At 49.4% G+C, this 27,570-nt stretch overlaps 1 protein-coding gene across 1 annotated transcript in view; it reads left to right on the plus strand.

The window, feature by feature from the left end:
• ANO2 (anoctamin 2) overlaps window positions 1-27,570 on the plus strand; it is a 342,394-nt gene that overhangs the window by 260,519 nt on the left and 54,305 nt on the right. Inside the window, exons 15-18 of the mRNA XM_042247625.1 lie at window positions 3,519-3,593; window positions 11,509-11,704; window positions 24,070-24,181; window positions 27,381-27,438. Coding sequence (XP_042103559.1) covers window positions 3,519-3,593; window positions 11,509-11,704; window positions 24,070-24,181; window positions 27,381-27,438 — 441 coding nt within the window. The remainder of the gene's footprint in view (window positions 1-3,518; window positions 3,594-11,508; window positions 11,705-24,069; window positions 24,182-27,380; window positions 27,439-27,570) is intronic.

Below are 27,570 nucleotides of genomic sequence, written 5' to 3' on the forward strand. Positions count from 1 at the left end.
GAATCCCATGGACAGAGGAGCCTGGCAGGCTATATATAGTGCATGGGATCACAAAGAGTCGGACATGACTTTAGTGACTTAGCATGCATAGAGGCTGGTCTGAACGCACCTCATCCCTGGCCTTAAGAAGGTGGATAACACTCAGGGAGCCCCACTGGGGAGGAACTGGAGACACAGAACCTGTAACTGGAGCTTCGCTTTCCCTGCTCATCGCTGGCATTTTTGAGCACACCTGGCTTGCTGATTCTCAAGGCAGAACCTCTTATCCCTAGGCCAGAAGGCAGGAAAAGAGTCAGAGAATCATCCAGACCATAATCATAATGAGAGAGGCCTTCAGATGAGCCCCACATAACCCTAGACTTCTTTTCATAATCCCTACAGAGTTATCATCTACCCACCCCTCTTCAGTTTTATAATCAGAATCTTAAAGTAAGATACCGTTGTGCTCAATTGTGTCCTACTCTTTGTGCCTACCCCTTGGACTTTAGCCCACTAGGCTCCTCTGTCTGTGAGATTCTCCAGGCAAGAATACTGGAGTGCATTGCCATTTTTTTCTCCAGGGGATCTTCCTGAACCAGGGACTGAGCCTGAGTCTCTTGCTTCTACTGCACTGACAGGCCGATTCTTTACCATTAGAGCCACCTAGGAAGCCAAGATACCACCAGTGTGAGTGAAATTAAGAATGAATACTGGGGACTTCCCTGGTGGTCCAGTGGTTAAGCATTCACCTTGCAATGCAAGGGATGCGAGTTCTATCCCTGGCCAGGGAACTAAGATCCCACCTGCAAAACAGCTAAGCGTGTGTGCCCACAATTACTGAGACCGTGTGCTACAACTAGAGACCCATGTGCTGCCACAAAAAATCCTACATGACATAGCAAAGATCCTGTGGGCTGCAACGAAGACCTGATGCAGCCAAAAAAATAAATAAATATTAAAAAGAATACAAATAAAAAAGAATGAATACTGAAGGCAGAGAGAAAGAAATACTAGTCCCTTTTGATGTCTGGCCTCATTTAGAGGACTTGCTTCAGTCCTAATAGAAATAGGTTTTTATAGTCCCACCTGCACAGGATGGTCATGACCTGCAGTGACCTTGTTCTCACTGTGTGATGGAAAGTCTGCTGGGCTCAGAGTCTGGAGACCTGATCCTATTGGAGCCAACGAGAAACCGAGCATCCCTTGTTGATGTCGTTGGTACATGAGCACGTTGGTCACTGAATTACTCCAGCATTAAAGCTCTTTAAAAAAAAAATTGGGATATAATTGCTTTATACTTGTGTTATTTTCTGCTGTAGACTGAAGTGAATCAGCTATAAGATACCCTAGAGAAGGGCATGGCTACCCACTCCAATGTTTCTTGCCTGGAGAATTCCATGGACAGAGCAGCCTAGTAGGCTATAGTCCATGGGGTCTCAAAGAGTTGGGCACAACCGAGTGACTAACACTTCACTTTATACGTTTATCCCCTCCCTCTTGGACCTCCCTCCCACCCCTCTAGGTCATTACAGACCACCGAGCTGTTAATGCTTATTTCCGGCCTGTTGTAGTCACCTCAGCCCTGTGCTCAGCTCCAGACATGCCTTGAGAAAGATATACCATTCCTTTCCTCAAATCCCACCCAGGCTTACTCCCAGGATAACCCACATTTCTGAACTGGCACGGGATTCCTGAAGCTCTTTTTGTGTATGGATATCACTCCCATCCCATTAAACAGGGAGCCCCCTGAGGACAGTGACTGTGCCCACAGTCCTCTGTCTCCCCACTGTGCATGGCCGCAAAGTCTGCACACAGTGTGCTCACAGAGGCTTTTAGAAAGATTTTCAGGCCAAGAAGGCCCTTCACTTACAGTGGTGATGGCGGTTTAGTCTCTCAGTCATGTCTGACTCTTTGCGACCCTATGGACTGTAGCCCCCCAGGCTCCTCTGTGGGATTCTCCAGGCAAGAATACTGGAGTGGGTTGTCATTTCCTCCTCTAGGGGATCTTCCTGACACAGGGATCGAATCCTAGCCTCCTGCATTGCAGGCAGATTCTTTACCGCTGAGCCACTGGGGAAGCCTACAGTACAAGCTTTCAAAGCCTAGATGGCACTGTTGCTAGGGTCAGATCAGGTATGTTCTGAAATCTGGCGAGGAGGGAGAGAGAAGCAGAAGGGGGCCTGGAACGCTGGCTTGCTGAGTTAGACAGGCTGCAGAAATGCAGGGGCCCTACCTCGCCAGCATGGAGGGCTTTGCTGTTTCCACTGCATCCTCCCCAGCATGGCTTTAGCTGGCCTTCGAGGCAACCTTGTAGTCTGTGGGGCACTATATCCATTCTAATTGTAAAGAATGGCAGCTCAAAGAAATCCAGTTGTTGTTCAGTCGCTCAGTCATGTCCAACTCTTCACGACTCCATGGACTGCAGCACGCCAGGCTTCCTTGTCCATCATCATCTCCCAGAGTTTACTCAAACTCATGTCCATTAAGTCGACAATGCCATCCAACCATCTCATCCTCTGTGGCCCCCTTTTCCTCCTGCCTTCAGTCTTTCCCAGCATCAGGGTCTTTTCCAATGAGTCAACTCTTCCCATCAGGTGGCCAAAGTATTGGAGCTTCAGCTTTAGCATCAGTCCTTCCAATGAATATTCAGGGTTGACTTCCTTTAGGATTGACTTCTCTGATCTCCTTGCAGTCCAAGGGGCCCTTGAAGAGTCTTCTCCAACACCACAGTTCAAAAGCATCAAATCCAGTGCCCAGGCTCAAATTATGTGGCAGTTAATTGGCAGAGGTTTTTACCCCTCGTACCTGGTGGGCTTCACCCTACCAGGTGAGGGATCTAAAGGGGCAGGGAAGGCGGATGTGGTCAAGGATATGGAGGTCCCAAGAGAGCAGGGGGTGAACTGGATGGAGTCTGGTTCTCAGCCAGACTGATAGCAAGGCATCAGATAAGCCTGCACCTTGAGTTGTCTGCCTTTGTGACCAGGGGAGAACAGTTGTTTTGGAGGGAGCAAATAACATACAGGTTCTTTGAAGAACAAAAATTGTGGGTGATTTGCACACTCGGGATCTAAGGTCAGTGGTGATGTCTGATATAAATAATGATCTCTTCTAGGATGCTGCCCTGTGGTCATTTGTCTCCCAGTTTACCGCGTTCGTGTGTGTCTCATTAAAATAAAGCAAATAAAACCATCCTGTGCATGAGCCAGGATGGAGATCATGACTGTGCCCATTTAGCAGATGAAGAAATAGAAACGTTGAGGCACAGCAAAGCTCGCACAGCAGATAGAGCGGTTGAACTGAAACTTTAGCCCAGTGTGAGGCTGAAATCAAATATTGTCCTCTTTTCACCACAGATTTTCCAAAATCTAGAAATCACAGAATTAGGAGAGCTGTTGTGGATGTGGAGGGTAAGGCATCAGAGACCAAAAACGTCTCTACGTAGAGTGATGAATGATATACACATTTACGGAAAACTGAGGGACATTTTATATCTGTTACTTACAGCGTCTGACGGTCACTGTTCTCTTGTTTCTCCCCAGGACGATGAAGATAAGCTGACCTGGAAAGATCGTTTCCCAGGTTACCTGATGAACTTTGCCTCCATCTTGTTCATGGTGATTTCCTGGTGGGGAATACCTGGTTCTGCCATGTGCATGGGGATCCTGCTGTGTGAATGCTGGGGGTGTTCGTCTGTGACACTATGGGGATGATGAGGGGCTAGTGAAGATGAAGCCATGGTCCTCTCAGAGGGACAGGGGACAGGGCTTCGATTGCTGGTCCAGGAAGATCCCACATGCTGGGACACCTGTGGACCACAACTATTGAGCCTGTGGTGCACAGAGCCCAGGAAGTGTGACCCTGAGCCTACGTGCTGCAACTACCGAAGCCCTTGTGTCTAGAGTCCCTGCCCCGCAACAAGAGAAGCCGCTGCAATGAGAAGGCCGCACAGTGCAACGAAGAGTAGCCCCTGCTCGCCCCGACTAGAGAAAAGCCTGCACAGCAACGAAGACCCAGCACAGGCAAAAATAAATAGATCAATAAAATTATTAAAAAGTATTCCAAGTTGGATAATAAATTATATAGCCCCCTACCAATTTGTTTTAAAAAATCCTTATTTTATGCTAACTTTTCCCCATTGTTTTTTCATTAAAAAAAAAAAAAATCCAGTCTCCAGAGGGGCTTCGCATTACCCTAGAACAAGGTGTGGAGTTTGAAATAAAGGGGTCAGGATGATGTTTGTAAAAGAGTGGCTTGTACTGTTACAGAATTAGCCCAGGGCACCTTTGGCAATAAACTTGAGTATCCAGTATCATTTCCTCCTCCACGCGTAGTGACTAAACCTTGGCAGAAGATGCCAAGACCATGACCATGAGGAGGCTTTTAGCGATGCCAGTCTGTCATCTGTTGGGGGTATTTTTCATGGAGTGACGAGAGCCAAGAAAAGTCCAGGGCAGTGTTCATCTTCCTCACCCATGGAAGAGGCCCGGCTGGACAAAGATGAAGTTTCTCTTTCTTTTCCAACCCAGAGTATTAGCTAATGTTCCTTTCCTTTTTGAATGTATCCTCATTTTGTGTCCTTTTTCTATGGGAGGATTATCAGAGGCAGTTCTCTTCCTTTAGAGAAGGGTGCATAAGCTTTCCTCCCACGCCCAAGATAACCATTGAGTCATGTTTGTATATCAGAGACCAGTCATCAGAAACCCTCCTCCATCACTTGGATTATCACAGTGGCCTCCTAACTCAGCTCCCTGCTGTTACTCTGGCCCCAGCCTGCTGATCTTTTCCAAATCTAGGTCATATAACATTACTCCTCTGCTCAAAACTCTTTAAAGGTGTCACTTCTTGAGGCCAAAATCTTTGGTCTGTGTTCACGGATGCTGAACAGAAATATGGAGACCATTCAGTTCAGTCACTCAGTTTTGTCCAACTCCTTGTGACCGCGTGGACTGCAGCATGCCAGGCTTCCCTGTTCTTCACCATCTCTCGGGGCTTGCTCAAACTCATGTCCATTGAGTTGGTGATGCCACCCAACCCTCTCATCCTCTGTCATCCCCTTCTCCTCCTGCCTTCAATCTTTCCCAGCATCAGGGTCTTTTCTAGTGAGTCAGTTCTTCACATCAGGTGGCCGAAGTATTGGAACTTCAGCTTCAGCATCTGTCCTTCCAAGAAGGAAGAAAGTGGCTTTATTTCTTTGTCAGGCAAAGAGGGAGCACAAGAGTCTTGCCCCTCGAGAACTGTGCCCCCTTCTCTGGGGAGTAGGGAGAGGTCTTATAGCCAGGACTATGGTCAGGGGTGTGTGGTAGGGATCAAGGTCGTGACCGTTTTGCATTCTTCTTTCTTCTGCAGAGTTTCAAAGCAGCCACAACACTGGGTCTGGTTGGATCCACGGGTGGTGATGCTGGCAGTCTGGGGCGTGTGCAGGGCCTCAGTGCGCCTGCTCAGTCCCTCAGTCATGTCTACTCTGTGCGACCCCGTGGACTGTAGCCCGCCACGCTCCTCTGTCCATGGGATTTCCCAGGCGAGAATACTGGAGTGGGTAGCCAGTCCCTTTTCCAAGGGAGCATCCTTATCATATGGGTGCCTTGGTCTTCTCAACTTCCATTCAGAATGCAAGTCCCGGAGGGTAGGGGCCAGATTAGCTGTCCCTTCTGTGTCTCTCATCGTGTGAGATTAGGACTCTGGGCTCTATAGCCTGGCTTCCACTGCAGTTTGCTGTATCCAGATGTAAGATTATGGAATTCAAACACTAAGAGCCACAGGAATGTACTGTGCAATTTGGGGAATACAGCCAATATTTTGTAATAACTGTAAATGGGAAGTAACGTTTAAACATTGTATGAAAGAGGCTCCCCTGGTGGTCCAGTGGTTAGCACTTGGAGCGGCCGCTGCAGGGAGTACAAGTCTGATCCCTGGTCAGGGAACTGGCCAAAAAAAAAAAAAGTGTATTAAAAAAGGCCCACCAAGAGACCCAGAGGCCATGATAGGTGACCACTTGCAGGAGGGGGAAACTGCCAGAGCTGAGGGTCAGCAAATCTTTACCAAACAGATTCCATGCAGAAGGCACCTCTCTGTAGTTGCAAAAGGCACACAGAGAAGTACATGATCAATCTCCACTTTTGGTCCAGTTGGGGGACCTGATCACAAACATGAAATACACCTCACAGGGTGCAATAGGTGGTCAGAAAACACTCGTTGAATTTAATAAACAAAATCAGTAACACAGCCAAAGTGATGAGAGGAGTGCCGGATTTGGTGCCAAAAGTCCTGGGTTGATCTTGGAACCATAGAGCAGAGTTCAGGTCCTGGATGGAACTAAATTGCATCTACCAAAGGTGTAGCATCTGCGGTTAATATAAGGAATCAGGCTAAAGTAGGTGTGGCTGAAATAATGAAATCAGGAGGGCACACATGGATTAGCTGGTTTTTTAATACTGATATTTTATGAATATGTAATACCATTCATCCAATTAATTCAGTTATTATAAGCATTAGCTTAAAGTTCAGTAATATCTCACCTAAATCAAGTGATATCTAGTGGAGGCATGTTCTTCAAAATGACCATGGGAAATGTGGGTAGAATCAGCGGGTAGATAAAGTCACTGTTTGTGGGCCTTTGTCTTGTTTGATAGAATATTGCTGAAACATTAGTCTGTAATTTTTAATTATTCATTATGCTATGCTTAAAGCAATTAATGTGAGAGCTATTTTGTTTTCTTGATAATTAGATGTAGTGATTAGAACATGCTTCATATTACACTGGAGTTTTTTTTTAAACTTTTTATTTTATATTGGAGTATTGTTGTATTTCCTCTTCTTTGGGATGGTTTTGGTCACTGTGTCCTGTACAATGTTATGAACCTCCATCCATAGTTCCTCAGGACCTCTGTCTGTCAGATCTAATCTCTTGAATCTATTTATCACCTCCACTGTATGATAATCAGGGATTTGATTTAGCACATATGTGTATGGTCTAGTGGTTTTCCCTACTTTCTTCAATTTAATTTTGCAATGGGAGCTCGTCATCTGAGCCACAGTCAGCTCCAGGTCTTGTGTTTACTGACTATATAGAGCTTCTCCATCTTTGGTTGCAAAGAACATAATCAGTGTGATTTCGGCATTGATCACCTGGTGATGTCTATGTGTAGGGTCGTCTCTCGGTTTGTTGGAAAAGGGTGTTTGCTATGATCAGGGTGTTCTCTTGACAAAACTCTGTTAGCCTTTGCCTCGCTTCACTTTGTACTTCAAGGCCAACCTTGCTTGTTATTCTGGGTATCTCTTGACTTCCTACATTTGCATTCCAATCTTCTATGGTGAAAATGACATCTTTTTTTTGGTATTAGCTCTAGAAGATCTTGTAGGTCTTCATAGAATCGTTCAGCTTCTTTGAAGTGGTTGAGGCATAGATCGGGTTACTGTGATGTTAAGTAGTTTGCCTTGGAAATGAACAGAGCTCCTTCCGCTGTTTCAGGGGCTGCATTTTGTGCTCTTTTTGTTGACTGTGAGTATAGCTGATGAACAATGTGCTAGTTTCGGGTGGACAGCAGAGGGACTCAGCCGTACGTGGACATGCATCCATTCTCCCTCTATGGATCAGCTGTTGATGACGATGATGGCTTTGCCATGTATCTCGCGGACCTCGGACCAGTCCCATCGCTGCTTCTTGGTCCTCGTTTTCCTTGTCTGTGAGATCAAAGGCTGGATGTGGATGATCCCTAAAGGCTGAAATTCCTTAGTTTCTACCATGATCTAGGAGCTGGGTTTGTAGTACGTGCCTTGTGAGCTTGAGCAAATCACTTCCTACACCTGTCTCCTCACCTGCAAATTGATCCTGGCATGGGGTCGGTGCTCTCCAAGCTCTTCCCACCTGAAAACTGCGAGTCTCAAGGTGTTTCTGGGAGACCCTGAAGGAGAGGTTGAGAAGAATGGGATGGAAAATCGAGACCAGGGAAGTTGGGTTGGCAGAGCACAGCATCTGGGGGCTGAAGAGGGGCGTGAAGGTGGTGCCGAGAAGGAGGGAGGGTGGGGAAAAAGGGTGCCCTGAGTGAGTGCAGCAGGGCCTCTAGAAGAAGAGGAATCTCAAGAAGTGAGGATTCTGAGCCGGTAGGTCTAGACTCGTGCTTGTGACTTGCCTGTTTCTCAAGCTCACAGGCCAGACGGCAGGGTCCAAACCACACTCTGGGTGACCAGGAAGCATGCTCTGTCCTCAGCATGGTGACAGGGAGGCCTCTTAAAGAAGGAGGTAGAAGCTGGTCTCCTCCCCACCCCTAGGACCGCAAAGCAGGAGATGTTTTTCCCATGGCTGTTTCCCCCCATCCTCCCTGCACACCTAGCCCTAGGTGCACGCGTGAATGCACACATACACGCTCTTCGATGCCCTGGCCTCTCCACTTTTCTGCATCAATGCTTCCATCACTGGCCTTCACTGCAAAAGCAATTTTGAGGGAAAAGAATCTCACAGCACGTTTTCCAGGCCCTTGCTGTCTGGCGGTGACGATCCCCGCGGAGAGGGAGGTGGGATGTCTCTGTTGTTGGTGGGCGGTGATGTCATGCCCAGGTTTCCCCATGTCCAGTGTCCTCATCCCTTCCCGGTCCTGGAGGCTGAGATTCTGCTGCCCTGCCCCCACCTCATCAGAGGAGGGGCCTCCCACCGAGTGTTTTTCTCATCTAACCTCTCCTCCACCCTCACACACACACACACACACACACACACACACACACACATGCACACACACAGCCTCCCTCTCCCCAGGGCCGCTGCCATCCTGCCTTCCTTACGGAGGGGCCCCCTTTTCTCACCATCGTCCACAGACACATGTTTGTAAAGCACACGAGGATGTGCAGTATGCGGCTGAGGCTGTCACCAGCGCCCCCGGTGGCCCGGGACTTCTGCACGTGGCCACATCTGCAACTCATTCCGCAACACAGCCCACCCAGGTGTCATTCACGGGCTGCAGGGGCCAGAGGCTCCACCCCCTCCTCCCCCCTCTCCACCCCATCCCCCTTCCTCCCCTCCTTTCTAGGGAGGGGACACCGCAGTCCAGGGCAGTGCCTTTTCTCACAGGAACCTTTCACCTGGCTCTTTCTTTCCCCATGTTTTCCATTTCCTTCTCCCCAGCCAGCATCCACCCCTCCTTCCCCACCCAGAGGGGATGTGACTTGAACCGCCTCCTTTTGCAGAAAGAATTCAAGAAAGAAGGCTCCACTGGATGGAAAGGAATTAGAGCCTTGACCTCAGCAGGTCGCAGACCTAGCCCATCCCCTCCACCTTCTGCCGCTCACATCCTTGTGCTTCATGGAAACGGCCCCTCCTTGACTGTGATGGGAGGGGAGAGGGACTCTCGTTGTTCTTAGGTTCTGGAAAAAGGAAATGGGGCTGGCCCTCCAGGTCAAGTGGCTGGTAAACTTTCCTTCTAAACACAGTGCCCAGAGATCTCTGTGCCAGTTGTTGTCTGTTGCTGTTCAGTTGCTAAGTCTGAACTCTTTGCAACCTCATGGACCGCAGCTCTCCAGGCTTCCTTCACCATCTCCTTCACCATCTCCCAGCGTTTGCTCAAATTCATATCCATGGAGTCGATGATGCCGTCCAACCATCTCATCCTCTGTTGCCCGCTTCTCCTGCTGCTCTCAGTCTTTCCCAGCATCAGGATCTTTTCCAATGAGTCAGCTCTTCCCATCAGGTGATCAAAGTATTGGAGCTTCAGCATCAGTCCTTCCAATGAATATTCAGGGTTGATTTCCTTTAGGATTGACTGCTTTGGCCTCCTTGCTGGCCAAGGGACTCCCAACAGCCCCCATTTAAATGGCCTGGTAGAGTGATGCTTTGCTCACCCTGAGGACCAAGAGTCTAAAATTCTCACCCTGGATTTCTTTCCCTTTTTTCTCCTTCAAGCCACCTTCCTGTAGCCACCCTCTAAAGCTCTGCCTCTAACCCTTGTCAGCTCAGACACCTTCAATGGCTCCTTGTTGCCTTTCAGTAAAGATGTACTTTATTTTATTTTTGATTTCTAAACTGACTTGGGAATTCTTAGAATATTATTTGTTCATGTGTTACATGTTATTTGGCTGTGCTGGGCTCACTCGAGGCACACAGGATCTCCATAGCATCACGCGGATTCTTTGTTGTTATGCACGGACTGTCTAGTTGCGGCTCCTGGTCTTCACAGCTCCAGTGGCCCCCTGGTGGCTCAGTGGTAAAGAATCTGCCTGCCAGTGCAGAAGATGTGGGTTCAGTCCCTGGGTCGGGAAGATCCCCTGGAGAAGGAAATGGCAACCTGCTGCAGTATTCTTGCCTGTGAAATTTCATAGACAGAGGAGCCCGGCGGGCTACAGTCCATGGAAAAGAGTCGGGCACAACTGAGTGACTAAAATAAACAAAGCGTGTCTTAGTAGTTGCAGCACTCAGGCCTGGTTGCCCCTTGCCATGCGGCATCTTAGTTTGCTGGGATCAAACTGGAGTCCCCTCCATTGCAAGGCAGATTCTTAACCACTGGATCACCAGGGAAGTCTCTAAAGATGCACTTTATATCCCCTTCTTCCACAAACTCTTCCCTAGCTCCTTTGTACTGTCAGTCGTGTTCACAGCTACACTGTTCATTTGATACAACTCCATCACTAATTATTATTTAGTATTTACTATGGTTGAACTCACCCCCATAGTAGAGTGCAAGCTTCCCAATGAAAGGAATCACAACACCTGTGTCCTACACCATGCATTCAGGGTTTGTCTTCTTTTCTTTTTTTACATTGTTATAGATTAGCTTTTATTTATAAGACTTCTCAATGATAAAGAAACTTCCTGCCAAATAGGAGACGTGGGTTTGACCCCTGGGTCAGGAAGATCCCCTGGAAAAGGAAATAACAACCCACTCTAGTATTGAAGAAGTGAAGTGAAAGTCTCTAAGTTGTGTCTGACTCTTTGTGACCCCATGGATACACAGTCCATGGAATTCTCCAGGCCAGAATACTGGAGGGTAGCCTTTCCCTTCTCCAGTGGATCTTCCCAACCCAGGAATTGAACCAGAGTCTCCTGCATTGCAGGCGGGTTCTTTACCAACTGAGCTATCAGGGAATCTCTACTCTGGTATGGACAGAGGAGCCTGGCGTGCTGCAGTCCATGGGGTCACAAGGAGTTGGACATGACTTAGAGACTAAACAACAAACAAATTTTACAATTTCTTGTAATTGAGGAAATTTTAAATTCTATGATGCTTTACAATTTCCAGAAGTTTCACACATGTGATTTAACAGAATTGCATAATAACTCTTCTCCCCACCCCTGTATTGCCCAGCCCCCCACTGGTAACCTTACTCTGCGTGTGTGTGCTTGTGTGTTATAGGCCATTTGGAATCTAATAGCAGGGAGAGACATTCTCCTGGAAAATGCCCCCGTGCAGGAATTTGCATGAGTGTCTGGGGTTGGCAGTGCCTTGTCGTTCCCCGGGTTAGCACTACCCGATGTGGCACAGAGTCTAGCCGCCGGTGGGCAGCGGCTGTCCACTGACCCGTGACTCTCCCTGTTTTCCCTAACAGATCGCCTTGACCTTCTCCATCGTCTTTGGGGTCATCGTCTATCGCATCACTACTGCAGCTGCTCTTTCTCTCAACAAGGCCACACGCTCCAACGTCCGGGTGACGGTGACAGCCACGGCGGTCATCATCAACCTGGTGGTCATCCTCATTCTGGACGAGATCTACGGTGCCGTGGCCAAGTGGCTCACCAAAATCGGTAGGGAGTCGCTGCCTCCCACGCTCCCCTGGGACTCCCTAGGGTGTGGTCAGTTCAGTGCGTGCAGGGTTTCTGGTGGCAGTGACCCAACATAAAACAAAGGAAGTCCAGAGCCCTTGAAGTGGAGAAATGAGAAGGTGCAGGGTGTGTCCTTGGAGGGTCTCTGCCCAGGCAGGAATCCTTCCTGGAATATTCTCCATCAGTAGTCCCCCGGCCCAAGTTGATGGCCTCTGTATCCCCCTAAGAGCAGTCCTGGGGTCTGTTCTTTCTGCTTCCCTGGTGGCTCAGTGGTAAAGAACCCACCTGCCAGTGCAGGAGATGTGGGTTCCATCCCTGTGTCGGGAAGCTCCTCTGGAGAAGGAAAAGGCAGCCCACTCCAATATTCTTGCCTGGGATAATCCCATAGACAGAGGAGCCTGGCAGGTTACAGTCCATGTGGTCACAAAGAGTTGGACACAACTTAGCCACTGAGCAGGCTGTTCTTTTTAGCCTAACCTAGAAGCAAAAGGGCTTCAACACTTCCTGCTAAAAAAAAAAAAAAAAAAAAAAAGGCAGAGTTCTTGTTCTCCTTATTTTCCCAGCAACATTTAGAAAGTTGGGAAAGTCTCTTGATACTTGAGCCCAAGAGGGTCTTATCTGCCCCCATATTGTCAGAGGCCCCCACAAATCCATGCATTCCCCAGGCTCTGAGCAGACTTCAAAGGGGTGTATCGGGCTTCCCAAGCTCCCAGCCAGTGAGAAAAATGCAGTGGCCTCAGCGTTCAGAAGTGTCATTCGAGCCACAAGCTGCTGTTGATTGAGCACCACTTTCCGGCACTTGTGCTTCTTAGATGGGACGGGGCGGGGAGGCGGCTGCAGGGAGCTGAGACCCTCTCCTCACTGTCTTTATCCTGGGTGGCCTGGAGGCATCGCTTTCCCTCACTGAGTCCAGGGACCAGCGGTCTCAGCCTCTCAGTAACCTCAGGGGAGTGGAATTCGTGAAGGGATGTTTTTAATGTGCTATCAAGTTTGGAAGTGGACACTTGACCGGATAACCCCCTCTTCAAGGGAGCCTTTCCTGGGGGTGCAGAGAATTTCAGAAAGGTTTCACTGATGGCAGTGACTCTTTCAGCGCCTTCTCTGGCGTGGCTTGTTCTCCTGGTGGGCAATGAATTTGGTTTCTGTGTGGGATGTAGGCAATTTACCGTCTGGCTGTTCTGCTGTCTTTGGGCAGGTATGTGTTTACACAGAAGTATTATACGGGTTCCTTCATATGTTTCTTAAGAAAAGTAGGCAGCGAATTCCACATTAGTGTATTTGCTGGTGATTCCATGGAAATGCTTAGGATGAGCCTTCCATGTCTCTGGGGGCTCAGGGGAGACTCCACGTGGGAGCGTCCAGTTGGAAAGCTTGGAGATCAGTGGACATAGACATTAGACAGGCATGTGCAGGGGAAGGAGGAGAGGAAGGTCCCTGGCAGAGGAAACAGGATAAGAAATCCAGCAAGGAAGGGGAGATTCGACAGGAAGTAGCGCATGGGCTGGGCTTGTACGACGGGTAGAATTGGGGGACTTAAATGTGAGAGAGTTGAAGGGGCAAAGCTCAGCAGATGGAAGAGAACAGGAGGTGTGTCCAGGATGCTAAGGGGAGCCCACGTGGTGGTGCTCCAAGTTCTGGCATGTCCAAGGCAGAGCGTGGTGTCCCACCAGGCCCGGAGAGTTGGCTGAGCCCAGATATTTTGGTGGAGGACTTTGGATGTTAAGTTGAGAACTCTACTGATGATGGAAAAGTATTTGCTGAAGTTCAAGGCAGCAAGGGGGCAGGGGGGCGGGTTACCAGGTGGTGTGGTGGTGAAGAACCTGCCTGCCAATGTGGGACTTTGGGTTGGATCCCTGGAGTGGGAAGATCCCTTGGAGTAAGAGATGGCAACCCGCTCCAGTATTCTTGCCTGGAATATTACATGGACAGAGGAGCCTGGTAGGCTACAGTCCATGGGGTTGCAAAGAGTTAGACACAATTGAGCATACACACAAGGGGCATCTTGTAAAATGTACCATCCTCCTGGCCTGATTACTGAACCTGCTGAGAAATAAGGCAAAGACAGATGTAGACAAAAGCCAAGTTTCACCTTTAAAGCTGAAAAAGGCTACACCAGAGAAAGCAGCTTTGCAGAAATGAACAGGCTTCCTATTCCAGGTTCCAGACAGTGACGTCCCCTGGCAGGCAGCAGTGGGCGGGGAGAAGGAAGGAGTGAGTAGAGAGACAAGGCAGGGACTTAGCTAATCACACTCCCCTTAAGCGGGGAAATGCCAGGAGTGCCCCCTTGTATGCTCCACTCATGGGAAATCTGTCCCGTCCCCTCTGCCATCATCCCCGTCTTCCCCAGTATAGACAGTGCCAGCGTGCTAAGTCGCTTCAGTCATGTCGACTCTTTGCGACCCAATGGACTGTAGCCCACCGGGCTCCTCTGTCCATGGGGTTCTCCAGGCAAGAATACTGGGGTGGGTTGCCATGCCCTTCTCCAGGGGATCTTCCCCACCCAGGGATTGAACCCACATCTCTTATGTCTCCTGCATTGGCAGGTGGGTTCTTTACCACTGGCGCCACCTGGGAAGCCTGCATTAGACCTGATGAGGCATTGTCATAGAATCTCAGTTGCACACTACAAGGGTGTGTATTGGTTCTCACTCATGCAGCATGGCAGGGCAGGGTCTCTGCTTTACACAGTCACTGGGGACCGAGACCAGTGGAGGCCATGTGGGCACCTGTTAGGGATAGAGAGTGCTGGAAGGTCATGTGGAGGCTGTCATAGTGGTGGACTGTTCATCATCTCTGCCCTCAGTATGCTGGCTAGAAGCGGCCTGATCAGGAAGAGGCTGGAAACGTGTGGAAGCTCGTGGACATTCCATGACCAAGAAAGGTCTCTGCCACTCACTCCAGCCAGGTCACACAGCCCTGGAGAACTGCCCTTCCGCCTGACATCTCAGTTCTCTCCTCCCCAGGCCTGCTGCCTGGTAGATCTTAGCCCATGCTTGTCAGTGCATTTATGGGTGAAATACACCTCTCTTTCCACTCATGCGTTCAGATTTTTTTTTTTCAAGGAGTACCATCAGGCAAGGCATTCTGTAGGCCACAGGAGAGGCTAAAGCAAGCTTTTATGCATTCGTGGTTTCAACCCTGCCTGCTGACCAAAGGATTTGAGGAAATGTGAAAATGAGCCAGAGACTTCCCTGGTGGTCCAGTGGCTACGACTCCACACTCCCAATGCAGGGGGCCTGGGTTGGATCCCTGGTCAGGGAACTAGATCCCCCCATGCTGCACCTAAGATCCTGCATGCGACAGCTGAAGGTCCCATGTGTCCCACCTAAGGCCTCATGCAGCCAACTTAAAAAGAGAGAGATAGGGATGAACCAGGAAAATGCAGACTTGCCATGATGCAGGAGTGACTGGAAGATGTGACAGAGAGATCCAAAGACAAGAGCTGTTCTTATGGGCAGAGTTCACACACTAACGAGACACTCACACAGAGCAGGGTGGCTGGCCCACCTGCCGGCAGAGGTGTGGTTTCAGAGCCCCCAGGCTTGCAAGGAACCTGAAACTGAGGATAAGGCACCTGATGGAATGAGGGTCCTGCCAAGCTCAGAGTCTCCCCTGCCTTCTCACGCTGGGTTTAATGCCCGTCTGGCATCCCGCCCCTGGTCTCCTGGTGCATGAGGAGGTGGTGACCATCTGCTTTGCTCACCAGGTGCAAACAGCTGGGGTAAACAACCGCAAGAGTTCTTGAGTGTTTCTTGCAAAGCTGGGCGATGGAAGACCCATTCCCTGGGAGGTCCCTGGACAGGCCCCGGTCTAGGCCTAGCTGAGGTCTATCTTGCCACAAATATTTATGACAAAAGACAGAATTTGTTAACTGCCTTGAGTGTGATGGATGGGCTCCACAGTGATAGATAAAGACAGAGATTGTCTACCTGGTAACCAGGATAACAGCAGTCGTGGGCTTGGGCGCAAGACACACCATCATCTGGAGGCGACGAGGTCCTGGTGGTTCAAGGACTGAGCAGAAGCCCGCAGTTGGGGGGCGGGGTTGCTAGGGAAACAGAGATGCTTTGAGACCTTGTCAGCCAAGGCACACTGTGCTACGTGTGTGGCCTGGTTCAGCAAGCATCAGTCCCTGACGTTTGTGAGTCTCAGTGAACAGGCGGGGCAAGGACTGTCTTAGTCCCCAGTGATGTGTTCCTTCCTGGAGGGGTCACAGGGTGTCACAGGGACAGGATCCAGTTCCTGGAGGAGGGAGGAAGCAGGAACGGGGCAGGACCAGGAGGGGGCTTGGCATCTTGGGAGGTCACGGTCTGAGGCAAGACCCTGGGGTCACCAGGAAGATCAGCTCAAGGACAGCTTCTGTCTCAGTCTGGGGTCACCGGGAAGATCAGCTCAAGGACAGCTTCTGTCTCAGTCTGTTCTGGCTGCTATGACAAAATGCCGTGGACTGGATGGTTGACAAACAACAGAAACTCATGCCTCAGGGTTCTGGAGTCCAGGACAAGGGCACCAGTGTAGATGGCTCCTGGTGAAGGGCCTCTTCCAGGCTGCTGATGACTACCTCCTTGCTGTGTCCTCAAGTGATGGAAGGCGCTGGGAGCACCACGGGGTCTTTTATAAGGGCACTCATCCCATTGCTTGGTGGCTCAGCGGTAAAGAATCTGCCTGCAATGCAGGAGACGAGGGTTCAATCCCTGGGTTAGGAAGATCCCCTGGAGGAGGGTATGGCAACCCACCCCAGTATCCTTGCCTGGAGATTCCCATGGACAGAGGAACTTGGTGGGCTACAGTCTATGGGGTCTCAAAGAGGTGGACATGACTGAGCAATTAATGCTTCCAGTTTTACAATCCCATTCCTGAGGGCTCCATCCTCATGACCTAAGCACCTCCCAGGGTCCCCACCTCCTCATACCATCACCTCTGGGGGTTAGGATTTCAACTTGTAAATTTAGGGGAACACAGACATTCAGACCACGGCAGCTTCCTCCATGGGTCAGGGTATGGGGCGCACTGTGCCCTAGATGGCAAGCTTCTGAGTCTGCCCGTTGTGGAGCAGGATGCCCAGGGTCTTGTTGTGACCTACATGGGCCTGGATCTGGCTTGGCCTGGAAGGGGCCCCCGCTCATCCTCTTGTTGTGGGGACGACCTCTAGCTCGAGGCTGAGTGAGGAGGTCACTCAGCTTCATGGCTGAGTGATCCAGCTGCCATCAGCTCGTCTTCATCAACGTGGTTCCCTAAGTCCAGCTCCTCCAGCTCCTTCTCCTCTTTCTCCTCCTCCTCCTCCATCCCTCCTCCTCTCTCTCCTCCTCTTCTTCTCCCTTCCAAACCTCTGCCTAGTTCTGCATTGTGTGTGGGGCTACAGATTCCTCCTTACACTTCACCAGGCCTCTCCTAGTTACAGGGTCGGGCTCACTGTGTGTCCCTGACACACAATTATGGTGTCAGATCAAAGCCTCTGGTTCTTAGGAAGAGGCTGCGTTTGTGACTTGTTTAAATAGCACTGGTACCCTGCTCCGGAGCATCGCTAACCTGGGGGCAGGGATGTGACGGAAGGAGGGAGAGGTGAAGAAAGGATTTGATTTCCTGACATTCGTTGTGTTCCTGGCAGGCATTGTACATACAGCGTTTCATCCAATTTTCACAATAGCCCTTGGGTGTTTCCTTCATTTTATTTATGAGGAGTCTGAAGAGGTTTAGAAACTTCACCAAGGCCCATGGTTAGTAGTGGCATGTGTGTATGGACACATGCACACACACACATACACACACACCCTGTGCTGAGCTCTGCTTTAAGCACGTTATATATGTTAGTATATTGAATCCTCAGAACAGCCCTGAGGGCGCGGTGGTCTTGACCCTCCCACAGGCCCAGGGGCCTCTGACTGAGCAGTGAGGCTTCTGTGTCCTTGCTGAGACTGTAGCAGTCCACTGTCCAGTAATACATAGCTGTCCTTTTGCCTCGGGAAATTCTAAAAGTGCAGGGAAAGGAGAATAAAATGCACCAGAGGTTCCAGAAGATTTTAAAATCAACGCACCCACCCATGAGGATGGCTAGTTGCAAGGCATGGTTGGGGGTGCAGGAGAGGGCCGGTCTCTGGGGATTAGGGAGGAGACAGTGGGAGCAAGCCCCTCGCTCCATGCAGGCCTGCAGGCAGGAGCAGACCTCTGCAGGTTCACCAACTTTGGGGTCCCACTTGCTTTTTAAATGAAAGATTTTTTTTCTTTGAAGAATTGAAGTCCCACCAGGAAGTCCTGAGTCTAGAAATGTGCGTCCGGCTCTAAGCCATCCTCCGCACAGGCTGTATCTGACCGCTAAGGAGAGGCAATCAGGAGGAAAGGAAGAGGCGGGGGAACCTCAGTACCACAGGCCGCCTGGACCGCACAGGTTCTTTAAAGAGGAATGTTTTGGGTTTACAGGAGTGGATCTAATTTCCCATCAGATGTGGACAACGTGTGTTTTCAGAGCACAGGGTGGAGGGCTGCTGTATGGGTTCTGGGCACCTGTGCAAGGGGAACCAGCTTCCCCATAGCTGGAGTCTGCGCAGGAGTGGGCTTTTGGAACAAGGACATGTGTGGATGCCTGTGGATGTGTATATATGCCTGTGGGTACACGGGAATACATGTGGATGTGTGTGGACATGTGGGTACATGTGGATACATGTGGATGTGTATATATGTGTGTGGATACTTGCGGACGTGTGTGGATGCATGTGGATACATGTGGATGTGTGTTGGTGTGTGGATGCATGTGGACACATGTAGATACATGTATGTGGGTGGGTGTGGATGTGTGTGGATGCATGTGGTTACATGTAGATGTGGTGGATGTGTCTGGATATGTCTGGATGCGTGTGGACACGTGTAGATGTGTGTGGATGTGGATGCATGTGGATGCATGTGGACACGTGGATACATGTGGGTATGTGAGGATGCAGGTGGGTACATGTGGATACATGTGGAGGCATGTGGATGTGTGTGGATGCGTGTGGCCGCATGTGGGCTGGGCTGGGACCTAGGCCTTCATGGCAGGGAGACTACAGTGCTGGTAATTTGAAATCTGGCCCGAGAGTCAGGTCTGCTGGGTTGTCTTCCTGCCCTGCCACCATCTCCTGACTCCCTGGGTGGCCTCCTGCCCGTCACATGTGGGGGGCCACGGGAAGGATGTGGCCAGAGTTGATTCTGCCATTGTCTGAGGCCCCCTCCATGAGGCGAGCAGGAACTGTACATTTTGTCTGGGAAGCCGAAAGGTGGTGGGGGGCTGCTGCTCATAACGCAAACGACGTGAGCATGCCTGTAGCCGAGTTTGTAGAACAATTCATTCCAGTTACGTGGAACTTTTATTAGTAACACTGCTACTTATAATAGTTTTTTTTTTAATAACTGGCAAGAATTCCTTCCAAACTTGAGCTGTAGCTATGAACATCATCTCTTTCATTTTTCCAGTTGATCCCCGAGCACTCATTTCTCCTTTTAGCAAGAAGCCCGTTCATTCCTCTCCCTCTTTTTGAGTTTTCTAAGAACCCAGCACCTTAATCCATGAGAAGGAAGGGAGTAATCATGCTCTGTCGGCCAGGTTTTCCCTCCAGGCCCCTTCTCCCCACCTCTCTGCCGAGGTCTGTGACCCGAGGTCCAGCAGATTGTATCTTGGGCGCCCCAAACCCAACTGTGGGCTGGGTTCAGCTGATGGGAAGCAGTGGAAGGAGCTTACCCGGGAGAGGAGATGGAATTGGGGCCATTTCTCCGTGATTCACCCTCACCTCTAGCAAAACTGTGCCTTCATTAACATCCCTTCCTCTGAACCTTCTGGGGTGAATTCTGTTTCCTGCTGGGATGCTGGCCATTTAGACCAGGTCAGGTCAACATCCATGCTTAAACAGGGACATTCCCTGGAGTGTGACCAGCCCTTCACTCCCATGTCTCCTTGCTACAGCATGTTGCTACAGGATGTTGGCCTGTCCCATCAGACAGGGAAGGCTGGACCGCTGCTGAGCTGGTCCTGCCTCACCGCAGGTCCCGGACTGGCCACTGGGCTCTTCAAGGAAGCCCGGTCCTCTCCATCAAGGGTCTACGGCTATGGGGGTGCCCTACTTTCAGACATATAACACCTGTATCCCCACCCCCCATGCTGTCATCTGTCACACAGACCCGGACTCCCTTCTCCCTGGAAACCCACCCTAGCTGTGTACAGCCTGTCTTTGTAAACTTTCAAAACACAGTAGATTGGGTGATATACCTCCTCCCAGCTCTCTATGAGGGAGGTGACCCTCAGTGACTATAAGTTAGGGGTACTCATCACCCTAAGTGATGCCACCCCAGCCTTCTAAGAAAGAGGGCTCATCAGAGATGTTGAGGTAACTTGGTGGAGCCTGTTTCACCAAAGAAGAGAAACACGTGTACACATGGAAGGTCTAACAGAGTGCCTGCTACACCGTCTTCCTGACAGCAGATGTTTGTGACTTCAGACTATACCTGTGTGGCACAGGGAGTCCAGCCTGGTGCTCTGGGATGACCTAGAGGGGTGCGATGGGGGACAGTGGGAGGGAGGCTCCAGAGGGAGGGGATATATATATATATATGCTGTGTGTGCTCAGTTGCTTGCTCAGTCGTGTCCAACTCTTTGCGACCCATGGACTGTAGCCCGCCAGGCTCCATGGGATTCTCCAGGCAAGAATATTGGAGTGGGTTGCCATTTCCTCCTCCAAGGGATCTTCCCGACCCAGCGTTTGAACCCATGTCTCCTGTGTCTCTGATTTCTGTATACATGTATCTGATTTTCTTCCTTGGGCAGAAGGAAACTAACACAACATTGTAAAGCAGTGATTCTCCAACAGAAAAAGAGAAGACGTGGCCTAGGGAGCTGACACTTGGGGCTGGACTGCTAGTGCACAGTAGGTCTCCAGTCCCTTTGTCTGGGGGCCTGTCTCTCTGACTCTAAAGGTGGGGCCCTGTATACTGGAATCTCTCCAGAGCTCCAGGAGTGTCTCAGGAACACCCATCCATAATCTCGCCCTCAAGCAGTGCACTGGCTGCCTGGTTACCCAGCTGGCTGGCTTCTGCCAGGGTGATTCCCTCCCCGTGGCATAAACAAGGCAGCAACATCACACAGGAGGCTGGGGCCGCCCCCCTTCCCTCCCCCGACAACATAAACATAAACCCGTGCACACACACAAATGGAGGGAAGGCCAGATGGTTGGGCTGTCAGGAAACACTGCTATTTGCAAAAGCTGGATCTGCCCTGGGGGAGAAGTGGGAAGCGTGCGGCACCTTTGCTTTCTGACTCAGCCTCCATTCCACCCCAGAGTGGTGTGAGGGCTGGAAGTGGCTGAAATTCACACCTGGAAGTCGCCTCAGTCTGTCTGGTTGCTGCCATGGACCTGTATCTGCTGGATCGCTGGGGACACCCCGTTCGGATGAGTTGCTCTTCCAAACTTCGGATTCCACAGCCGACACCCCCTTGCTCGTCATGCTGTTTCCATGTGACGAGGATGGCGCTCCAGGGACTTTGAATTCTGAGCTGGCCCCCTGGGACTCACTTGGGCTTTCATACTAATTATTTTCCAAGGCAGTTTACAGCTGGGTCATTTATACTCATATTTTTTCATGACACAATGCACCAGAGGTTTAACACTTAAAAGAAAGGGAGAAGGGTAAGGGTGCTGCACAGGAATTCTATCTCATGGTCCCTCTTGGTCCTAAAGTCTGCCCTTTGTCCAAAATCCACTCCAGCTGCTGAAATTCAGATGGTCTCCAGTCAACCTGGGGTGGCTTCCTGGGGGAGGTGAGGTGTCAGGAGCCTGTGAAGGTGGAGAGGGGTTGAGTTCTGCCTTCTCACACTCTCTCCATGTTGACTCCTCTCGATCCGCCTTGTTGTTTAGTTGCTTAGTCATTTCCGAACCTTTGTGACCCCATGGGCTATAGCCTGCCAGGCTCCTCTGTCCATGGGATTCTACAGGCAAGAATACTGGAGTGGGCTGCCATGCCCTCCTCCAGGGGATCTGCCCAACCCAAGAATGGAGCCCACATCTCCTGCTTGGCAGATGGGTTCTTTACCACGGAGCCACCTGGGAAGCAGTTGATGTCTAAAGACACTTTATTTGAAGTTTTATAAAACACAAGGCTGGGCTGTTTTCTCATGGGCTCAGATGGGGACCACTTTGGATTCTGTGTCCTCTCAGGGATGGTGCTCAGTGTTCTGAAGTGCCCTAATTGTCCTGTAGACATCATCCCACCCCAATGGGACCCTGAAAAACCTGTTCCATCTCACTGTCCCATGCAGGTGAGGCTCCTCATGTTGGCTGTTGAAGGAGACCCGTTCTAACATAGGCATGACATTGTAAATCAACTCACTGTACTTCAGTTTTAAAAGAGAGAGACCCAAAGTTGCATGGAGCTCCAGGGCCCCAACTCCCTCCCTCCTCTGGGGATGTGTTCCCTCGGGGGGGCTCCCCTTCTCCAGAAGCCTCAGCAGAGCACCCAGCATGGCCTCATAGCTTCTCTGCCGTGGGCCCCCGGCTGATTTAGTGGACTATCAAGCAGATTTGGATTGTTTATTGGACATGCCCATTATTTATGATGGCTCACGGCCCTAAAAGCATAGGCATGGGCTGTTTATAGAAATAATCCTAATGAATAATAACCAGGCCCCTGATTTATTAGGATGTAAGAAGGGAGCCACTCATTTTCAGTTGGAGCAAAATGCTCTGAAGGGACCAGATTCTCCTTCCAGAGAGCTTGGAGGAAATTCCTGTACAAATTGGGAGATCTGAGTACCAAGAGTTCAAAGGCGATTATAAAAGAAAATCAGAGACACGTGCCTCTCTGGACCTCATCCTTAATCCCCTTCTAGTCACATTTGCAAGGTGACTTTTCCAGATTTTCAGATCCTCAGACCTCATTAAGTAATATCACCTGATCACTTTTCAGGTGACATTGGTTTTCATTTTCTTCCCCCCAAAATACTTAAAAGTGAGAGACAAGATGTGGTTAAGTTATTATTGAATTGATTGCTTCAAGCTTATGGAGCCAAGGCTCAAATTCCTGTTGAAAATGCCCCCTCCCTCCTTTCCTCCTTCCTTCTCCCCTTTCTTCCTTCCTTGCTTCCTTTTGTTGACTGAAAAAAAAAAAGTACAGTGTAAACTTTGAGACTTATGTTTGATTCGGTGGACTTTCTGAGGACTTAAGCCCGGGAGGCGGCCTCTCAGATGGCTCTGCGAGATTGCTCTGGAGAGGTGAGGGAGGAGTCAGGATAGGTAGGAGATTCTGCAACAAAAACCAGGTAGTCAGAACAGCAAAAGATGACTGTTAATTAAAGAAAAGCAGATCCTCGAGTTAACGAAGCTAGTGCTTTTCTACGTATGTCTGGGCTCATTGAAATCATCCCTTTGACGTGCGCCTCAGCTACCTAGGGCCAGCACCCTGTGTTCTCCATCCTGAGTCCCCTCAGGGTGCACAGTCTGGGGTGGCACTAGTCATCACTGACACACATGATGTAGGGTTAGTGCTTTCTCTCTGTCCTTGAAAACCGTGGCCCAGTAATCCCCTTCTCTCTGCCAAGCTCTTTGTCACAGTCTGTGTAGACCCCTCTGAGTTCTCTGCTCAGCTGTCCATGGAGCTCCATGGGTCTCGAGTCTTCTGAAGGCACCAATGAGGTTTCTGCTCAGTGTTTCTCAGGGTCTCCTGAGAACATTGGTTGACTCCCTGCTTGGACCTGATAGAACTCATGGATGCTATGACCCCTGAGCCTGAGACCTCAGACTCAGGCTGTGTTTGTTTCATTTGCTTATCTGATGAGCCTCCATCATTTGAGTGAATGGACTCAAGATGTCTCAGCCTGTGCCAGGGACATACAGGGAGGGCTTTCCTGCTAGAGACAAAGGAAGAGAGAAAGAGGAACAATGCCCTGGTGCCCAAGCCAAGCCTTCAGTGCTTCTTGACTTCTGTTCACTGGTTAACAAACCATTTTGTCAGGGATGTTGCTTCTAGTAAAATCTTCTAGAAGTGACAATTGTGCCAGTAAAAGCTGAATTCCTCTTGATGAAGCAGGGGTGGTGGGAGGATATTCTTCTTGCTTAGACCTCTCTTTGAGGAGCACAGTGTGAAATTGTCACTTTCATGGATCGGAAGAGGGAAGTGAAAAGAGACATGTATTGATCCTATATACTCTTGACCTCTGTACCTGGTAAACCACTTGGGACCTCACAGAGGAAGTCAGTTCTAATGTCACAGAGCAATGAATCTCTGGGTTTCTTCTCCGGAGGAGTAAATGGACAGATAATGGCTCATGTCACAGGGTGACCACTCTAAGGAGGTGAGAAATCTGTCTGATCAGCTTTGATCTTCCCTTTCAGAGGTTCCAAAAACAGAGCAGACATTTGAAGAGCGCCTGATCCTCAAGGCTTTCTTACTGAAGTTTGTCAATGCCTACTCACCCATCTTCTATGTGGCCTTTTTCAAGGGAAGGTGAGTATCTTGGTGCCATATGCAGAAGGGCAGTTGGTCACAAAGACAGTCCTCCACTAGGGTCAGCCTGTCCCTGTTGCTAGTTTACATCTTCAGCCCCATGTCCCACTCCCGTTGCCACCTGACTGCACTAATCATGCTGGATTATCATCTTCAGATTCTGACAACATGGGGAAATCTGCAGTTATTTGGCTCTGGCCCTGAAGGGTTAATCCCAGAGGAATGTATCTCTCCCAAGTTGAGGACATAGCAGGAGAAAATTTCATGTCCAGCCAGTGATTCTTGGGTCTTGCATTGCAGGTCTGATGCTATCTACCCAGGTCAATGTGGACTTCATAGATTAGGATACAGTCTCCCACAAGACTGCCCTCACTTCAAACACTGTTGCAAGCTCTGGGACTCTCAGGTCACTGATGGTGACCCAACCAGTCTGGGTCACCAGACCCAACTGGTGACCCCAGTTGGGTCAGTTGGGCAGACCCAACTGGCTATAACCACTGACCCCTAGGTTTTGATAATTCACCAGAACAGCTAATAGTGCTTGGGATGTGCTGTCCCTAAAGTTACAGTGTTATTACAGCAAAGGGTTACAAGTCTGAACTGGCAAATGGGAGACACATACGGCAAGGTCTAGGAGCATCTTGGAAAGAACGCTTACATGTCCTCAGGATGTCGGCTTCCTGGCACATCGACATGCACCACCAACCACTCATCCAGGCTTCAGTGTCCGGAGTTTTTATTGGGGTCCCATTATCCAGGCATCATTGAATGAATCATGGCTCATGTAATTGAACTTAGTCTCCGGTCCCTCTCTCCCACCTGAGGTCAGGCTGCCTTTACTTGGGTCAAAGCCCCACTCATTAATCATGTGGCTGGTCTTTCTGGCATTGGCCTTCATGATCCTGAATGAATGGATAAGGAGTTGTGGTACATATATACAGTGGAACAATAGTCATAAAAAGGAACAAAATTAGATCTGTTGTAGTGATGTGGATGAGCCCAGAGTCTGTCATACAGAGTGAAATTAAGTCAGAAAGAGAAAAACAAATATCATATATTAATGCATATGTATGGAGTCTAGAAAAATGGTACAGACCTTATTTGCAGGTCAGGAATAGAGATGCAGATATAGAGAAAGGACTGTGGACACGATGGGGGAAGGAGAGGGTGGGGCAGGAATTGAGAGAGTATCTTTGACATATATACACCATCATGTGTAAAATATATTTTAATAGTTAGTGGGAAGACGCTGTGTAATACAGGGAGCTTAGCTTAGTGCTCTGTGATGACCTAGCGGGGTGGGATGGTGGGTTGGGGATGGGAGGAAGGCTCAAAAGGGAGGGGATATATATATACATATAACTGGTTCATGTTGTTGTACAGCAGAAACTAACAACATTGTAAAGCAATTATACCCCAATTTAAAAAATCTTAAAAAAAAAAAGAAAAAGAATTACTTCATTAGCATAAACTTAGGTCTAGTCCCAGGGGCCCACCCTGAATAACAAATTTCCTATCAGGAAATTCCAAGGATTTAGAGATCCTTCCCAGGGACCAAGGACAATGACCAGTCATATACTTTATTATATAATAGTCCTGGGTATAAATCACTTCTGATAAGTATCATTTGTGGTCAGATCAGCTAGGTACCTCCAAGCTTTCCCCTTAGGCAGCAGCTAAGTCAGGAAGCTTCCTTAGAACTGAGAGCTCATCAAGCAGGCAGTGATAGCAAGACTGTCATCATCCACACTTTATAATTCCCTATAAATGTGTTTGTGACCCAAATCACTACTCCTCCTCAGGACCTCTGCACTTGAGGCTCATGAAATTATAGTAGCAGAGAGGTTCTCCATGTTAATGATTATATACTTCTTTGGTGATTTATGTCTAGATTTAATAAAAATAGAAACTTGCATACATACGATATTCCAGGAAAAAAAAATCGTAGGGCTCTGACCCTTAGATAAACTTGTAGTGTACTGAGAGAGAGAGTCTTGGCAGCAGCACGCTGCAGTCTGCAGTAAGTGCTGTAAGAAAAGGTGGAAAGAAAGTGTTAGGGGAACACTTAATTATGAACAGAGACAGGAAGACTGCACCAAGAGGGGAAGTCAAGCTGAGCCTCCAAGAGATGAGCAAGATTTCAGGAGATGGGTGAGCAGATAACATTTCAAGAAAGTAGGATTCTTCTATTGGCCTCTCTGGTTCCATGGTTGGCTGGTACCTCTCCACCTCCCTGCTCAATCTTCTTATTCCCTAATAAATTAAACCCTTAGATCTTAGAAGAGGAATGAGACAGGCTTTTTCCATTCCTTTGAGTATTTTCAGTAAGAAGTCTGAATTTTCCCTTTCTGGGCCCAAGAATCTCCACTTGCAGTTTTAGTCCATCTTGGCCTTCATTTCCTGGGAAATCAGAAGCCCTTGTGGAGGAATTGCAGTCAGAACTCAATTCTTTTTTTAAAAATGCATTTTATTTTGTATTGGAGTATAGTTGATTAATGAGCAATGTTGTGATGGTTTCAGGTGAACAGCGAAGGGACTCAGCCATACATATGCATGTATCCATTCTCCCTCAAACGCCCCTCCCCTCCAGACTGCCACGTAACATCGAGCAGAGTTCCCTGTGCTATAAAATATGTTCCTGTGATCATCCATTTAAAATACAGCAGCGTGTACATGTCCATCCCAATGGATAGTTAGTTATAGAAGTCAGTTCTTGACACAAGTTGAGGGAGGAAGTTGCAGGACGGTACACGTAAAGACAAAGAGGGCATGGAAGCCCACTTGGCTGGGAAATCCCTTGAACAGAGGAACCTGGTGGACCGTGGTCCACACGGTCACAGAGAGTTGGGCACGACTGAAACAACTTAGCATGCATGCACCTGCTAAGACAATCCAAACGTTGTTGTATTTAGGCTCTGAAATGATCACACACACACACACACACACACATGCACATGACTGCCTCAACTCCACACCACACCTGGCCTCAAACCCTCTGCCCTGGGATGTGTCCGAGTCAAAGGTGGGTGATTGTTAGCTGGTAACTGGTGTGAACTCCTTCCCAGAGGAGTAGCATCGCCCTGGCCAGTTCTTCCTAGGAGGACGCTGGGCAGTGACTGGTCCACTGGGGAGACACACCCTCGGGCAGCCCTGACTTCCTCTCTCTTTGCCTAACCCTTCCCATACTTCTCCCTTCCAGGTTTGTTGGTAGACCTGGAAGCTATGTTTATGTGTTTGACGGTTACCGCATGGAAGAGGCAAGTATAGCTCCTGGTTTTTCCTGCCTGGCTGGGGGCTCGTAGGTGCCCCTCCCGCCCCGGCCCCACCCATGCTTATACCCGCACTGCAGCTTGGCTTAGCTCATGCCCTTGCCTGTCTGATGTCCCTTC

The sequence above is a fragment of the Ovis aries genome, chromosome 3 (genome assembly GCF_016772045.2).
Source record: "Ovis aries strain OAR_USU_Benz2616 breed Rambouillet chromosome 3, ARS-UI_Ramb_v3.0, whole genome shotgun sequence".
Classification (NCBI taxonomy): Eukaryota; Metazoa; Chordata; class Mammalia; order Artiodactyla; family Bovidae; genus Ovis; species Ovis aries.